This window comes from Rutidosis leptorrhynchoides, chromosome 4 (genome assembly GCF_046630445.1).
Source record: "Rutidosis leptorrhynchoides isolate AG116_Rl617_1_P2 chromosome 4, CSIRO_AGI_Rlap_v1, whole genome shotgun sequence".
In the NCBI taxonomy this organism is placed as follows: Eukaryota; Viridiplantae; Streptophyta; class Magnoliopsida; order Asterales; family Asteraceae; genus Rutidosis; species Rutidosis leptorrhynchoides.
In genome coordinates, this window is record NC_092336.1 from 542,567,036 (window position 1) to 542,572,250 (window position 5,215).

At 31.7% G+C, this 5,215-nt stretch overlaps 1 protein-coding gene across 1 annotated transcript; it reads left to right on the forward strand.

The window, feature by feature from the left end:
* The first annotated feature begins 2,940 nt into the window (after nt 1-2,940).
* LOC139845113 (myb-related protein 308-like) lies at nt 2,941-4,676 on the forward strand. Its single transcript, XM_071835343.1, has 2 exons — nt 2,941-3,554; nt 3,864-4,676. The coding sequence occupies exons 1-2, from the start codon at nt 3,292-3,294 to the stop codon at nt 4,561-4,563; spliced, it is 963 nt and encodes a 320-aa protein (XP_071691444.1). The 5' UTR covers nt 2,941-3,291; the 3' UTR covers nt 4,564-4,676.
* The last annotated feature ends 539 nt before the right edge of the window (nt 4,677-5,215 follow it).

Sequence of the window (5,215 nt, forward strand, 5' to 3'; positions counted from 1 at the left end):
ATATATGGGAAGGTGTGTGGGCTGGGTCCATATTAAGGTTAATGGACTCAATTGGAGGGACCCATGGTATGTTGCAAAATTGTGTGAATTGTCAATACTAGAATTGGGCTTATGTTGCAAAAATGTATTCAATTACAAGCGCTAGTAAACCTATGAATCGAAATTAATGAAAAACACTCACAATTTGGAAAGAACAAACTGATTCTTTCATCGATTCAAACGTGCCAACTAAATTGAGCTAATTACATATATAATCATAATTAACTGCTAACTGCTGCTAACAGCCTCTGACAGAATTAGTTAACATATTTACAAAATAAACCCCGAAGTCTTCTAATTTGTCTTCTAACCCCTCAGATTTCAATTTTACATTATTTACAATTGTGGCCCTTTGACTTATCACACTTCTATAAAACCCATTAAGTAATAAATCATCTACATGAATATATAGCCAACGACTTTAAAGAGTTAGATGAAAGAAAAAAGTAATCAATAAATATCTTTAATTAAGATAACAATTCATCAATAAAACATAACTTTTTTTTTATTTATAGATATTTCAGTACAAAATAGTTACATACCCTTGATATCTCTATAATTAATAATTAAATAAGTATTCTAATATTTAGAAATAAATACCAGAGTAATTGATAGTTAATTATGGAGTATGAGAGAAACAAGTAAATAATTATGATATAGACAAATACGGAGTAACTAATAATTAAGATTTTGATTGTAATAATAATCTGTGATTAAAATTTAACTTAGAGGTTAGAAATTTAAATTTAAATAAGTGATTAAACAAACATGAGAGACGAATATCATCATGACTCAAATCAATAGTAATATTGTTATCAAAATAAGTATTTACACGGTTACTTTCTCCGTACCAAATTAAAAGCTTGCTATGACTTTACTTTTTAAATCTGATTTTAAATAACTTTTTTTTGTATAATATTTGATAAAATTTATATGAATAATATAAATTTTATAAGGTTTAAGTGTTTTCAGCTAGTATTATATACCATAAAAAATTTATTAAATGAAACTGAAGGATTAATATTAATATTTGACAAAATTACGTGGTTGGTCTCAGATTTTGTTCAAATTACAAGGTACAGTTCTAAACATTATTTACAAGATGGTTGGTCTCAAGTTCTGCCAATATTACGCATTTGGTCCCAGTTATTAATGGGTGTTAAAACCCCTTGTTAAATAGTTATACCCTCTTATAATTATATTGTGATAGTTATATCCTTAAATCTAAGTGTTTTGCATAATCCTGCCGTGGCTAATATATTGCGATATTATCAATTATTTTAATATTAAATAAAGTATTAAAATTAATTGCACTTCATGTGATGCTAAGGTTTGAGTGATGATCTGATGAAACTTTTGATCAAGATCATACTAGTTTATCCTATCATCAATAGACGTACCGAATTAAACTTAGTGTGAAAACGGTTAATTTATTAATAGGTAAAACATAAGTAAGATTATATTTCAAGAAAAATTAAAGCCTTTGGACCTTCAAAGAGGTGATGCGACATTGTGTCCATTGTGTAAGTTAGTTCAAGACTCCGACCAACACTTATTCTTTGAATGCTCGTATTCGTCAAAAGTATGGGATCTTGTGCTTAAGATGGCGATTTGGCCGATCAGGGGTAATTCTTAGGCAGCTGTTCGGGATATGTTTGCTTTGGTGGCTGCTTGTAACAGTGCATCAGTAGTGGTGGCAAAATTATGCTTTGGAGCTGCGATTTATTTCATGTGGAAGGAACGAAACTTACGATTATTTGGTAATCAGATTCGATATGTTCCCCAACTATTCGATGTTATCTTTGCCACGGTCCGGTTGAGGTTGTGTTCTATCCGGTTTAAAGATTCGGGTGACATTGCAAGGATGAAGATAGCATGGCATCTAACTTAAGTTAGCGTGTTTGTCTTCTTTTGTGTTCTAGTTGGTGTGGATGGCTAGTGGTTGAGTTTCTTTATAGCGTTGAGGCTCTCTTGGTGCTCTAGCTTCTCATTGTAAATAATTTTTTATTTTTTTTTAATAATATTCGCCGGGTATAACCCATTATCCCTAAAGAAAAGTAAGATTGTATTGGATATTTAATTTAATATAAATTTATATTTTGTGGTGTAAAAGTAATGTTTGAAACATGTGATATTACTTTCTCTATGCTTTAATGTGATTTTTTTTTTAAAATTCTCTGCTAATAATTTACAAAAATCGCACTTGATCATGTCATAATAAAGAGCGCAGAGTGACTTTCTAGATTTTTTTTTTTTTTTTTTTTTTTTTTTTTTGTGTGGCAAATAACGAAAACTATATTAAGAACAAAATCTCCACAAGAGAGAAAGAATACAAGAGAACTACCCAAAAAGGGTTCGAAGACAGAAAACAAAGCTAAGCTAGACAACACGATATGCTATCTAAACCCGAGCCTTAAAAAGGACAACATAACCCAAAAGATAACAAATACAAAACCCGCAAAAGAGAGCACTTGACAACTATTAACAATTCACCAGAAACTTATTATTGGGTACCAAACAAAACGGTACATTTTTAACATACCGATAACGGGAATGTTTTTAGTACGGTATTTGGTATTCACATTAGCACGAAAAATGAAAGTGGTACCAAACGATTTTGTACCCATAAAGTACCGCACTCATCCCTACTACACTATGTCTAATATTTGACATAAACCGACTAAAGAGATACTAAAGATTGGGACCCGTTAAAGGTTAGGACCAAATGCATAATATTAATAAAACTTAGGACCAACTATGTCAAAAGTAAAATTTAGTCCCTATCAAGTTACCATACATTTTTTAGCAAAGTTCCAGAACTAACTGTGTAATTGTGTCCCAATATATATATATTTATTTATCATGATCATGATAACACAAGACACTCCCTCAAACCCGTCTCACCAACTCGCATCTAGAAGCAATTATAGGGTCACTCGATCCTCTCGTTCCCCTATACAGTCAAGAACAAGAATATATATATACATACATAATAGACATATAGTTGTATCTATCTATATTTATATAATCTATATGTATTTATTATCTAGTATATAGCCCATATATTAATAGATAAAACCCCACGTCAAGTTCTTAAGATCGCCGGCCTCTGTTCTCCTTCCATCTTCAAAATCAACTAAATGTTTTTTCTTTTCTTTTTCTTGACAACTCCACGTAATAAAGATAAAAGAGAGAATTATTAAGATTAGATTTAAATTTAGAATTTAGAATTAGAATTATATAAAAAAGAAAATGGGAAGATCGCCTTGTTGCGAAAAAGCACATACAAATAAAGGAGCATGGACTAAAGAAGAAGATCATCGGTTAATTGCTTACATAAGAGCTCACGGTGAAGGCTGCTGGCGGTCACTTCCTAAGGCTGCCGGACTCCTCCGCTGCGGCAAAAGCTGCCGTCTCCGATGGATCAATTATCTCCGGCCTGACCTCAAACGTGGCAATTTCACTGAAGATGAAGATGAACTTATCATTAAACTACACAGTCTTCTTGGTAACAAGTAAGTTTATAAATTCATCAAAGTTTTAATTTTTACAAATCTAATCGACGTTTTAAACGGTTCCCTGTTGTGTTTTTGAAAGAAACTAAGCACCCCAGTTTGAAAAATATGATATTATTTTTTATCTTCTGGGTAATAAGTACAGTAAGTTTCTTCAAGATTTCTTAAAATTTTAATTTTTATATTTCTTAACGATATTCTAAAAAAATCCAAGTTGTCTTTTATAAGAATAATTCGTACCCAATTCGTATAATTTCAAATGGAGTATATTTTAGCTGACGCTTTACATTTAATTTATAAATTAAATAGGTGGTCTTTAATTGCTGGAAGATTACCTGGGAGGACAGATAACGAAATAAAGAATTACTGGAATACCCATATCAGACGAAAACTTTTAAACTGGGGAATTGATCCGGCAACTCACCGGCCGGTCAACGATGGTCAAACTAATAATCACCACCCTACCACCACCACCACCACAAACATCAATAACAGAAGTTCATCTTTAGATGTCACCACCACTACAATATCTTTTGCAAACACTAGTCCAAATCAATTTGTTAAAGAAGAAATGGAAGATGAAAAACTTAATTCTGACCGGAATATCAAGACTTTGTTGCCGGAGATTCAAGAAAGATGCCCGGATTTAAATTTGGATTTACGAATTAGTCCACCTCATTATCAAAATATTCAAAACAATAGCTCGTCTTCATCATCATCATCATCATCATCATCATACATTCAACCACAGGTTCAACATGTTCAATACAACCATTATCATCATCAATATGAACATCAACATCATCAGGCATTAAAAACAGGTGGAAGTTTTGCTGGTGGTAATAGTACAAATATTTGTTTTTCTTGCAGTTTAGGTATAACAAATAGCAAGGAATGCAGTTGTACCACCAGTCTAAATGGTACAACTAGTAACAACAACACTGGTTATGATTTCTTAGGCTTGAATTCTGGTGTTTTGGACTACAGAAGCATAGAGATCATGAAATGAGTTCTAAATTTCGATTTTCAAAATTATAATCTTTTTATTATGTATGGATTATTTAATCTATAACAAATTGAGGATGAGAGATTTCTCTATTTTATCTTCTATCTTTTTTTTTTCTCTCCAAAAAGTATATTGTAGTTATTTTACCCTTTCTTTTGTTTTGTAAAATTAAATATTATGATAACCTAGTGTATGGAAATTATTAATTACTCATGCCTTCCACAAGTTCATTATACTCTAAGAAGGGTACCTATAGTATATATAATTAAGTTAGTATATGTGATAATTTCCTTATCATTTTTCCGTTATGCAACAAAGGAGTATGTTCCTTTGTTAAATTATTGAATTTGCTTTGTTTTCACGTATATGATCATGATCATTAGAGGGGTTTTTTTTTTTTTTTTTGATTTACCTGGGTTTCCTCCACGCTATGCGAGTCGACTATATCCCAGGGCGACTATCCGCTTTGCGGGCAACCCAGAGTCATCGCGGGTGAATTTTTGTGGCCAAGAGGGGGTTTAATAGCCATTAGGGGTTTTTTTTTTTCTTCAATTGGGGCATTTTAATTGATTAGGTGCTTTTTTTTTGGCAAGATAAGTTGTAAATAATGTAGTAAAAATGGTACATTAGGCTGAATAGTAGAAGTAGATGTTTA

Excerpts from the sequence above, each read along its gene's own strand:
- LOC139845113 (XM_071835343.1), top strand. The coding sequence starts at position 3,292 with ATGGGAAGATCGCCTTGTTGCGAAAAAGCACATACAAATAAAGGAGCA. Across the intron at positions 3,555-3,863 it reads CACAGTCTTCTTGGTAACAA|GTGGTCTTTAATTGCTGGAA; the intron begins GTAAGTTTATAA and ends TAAATTAAATAG.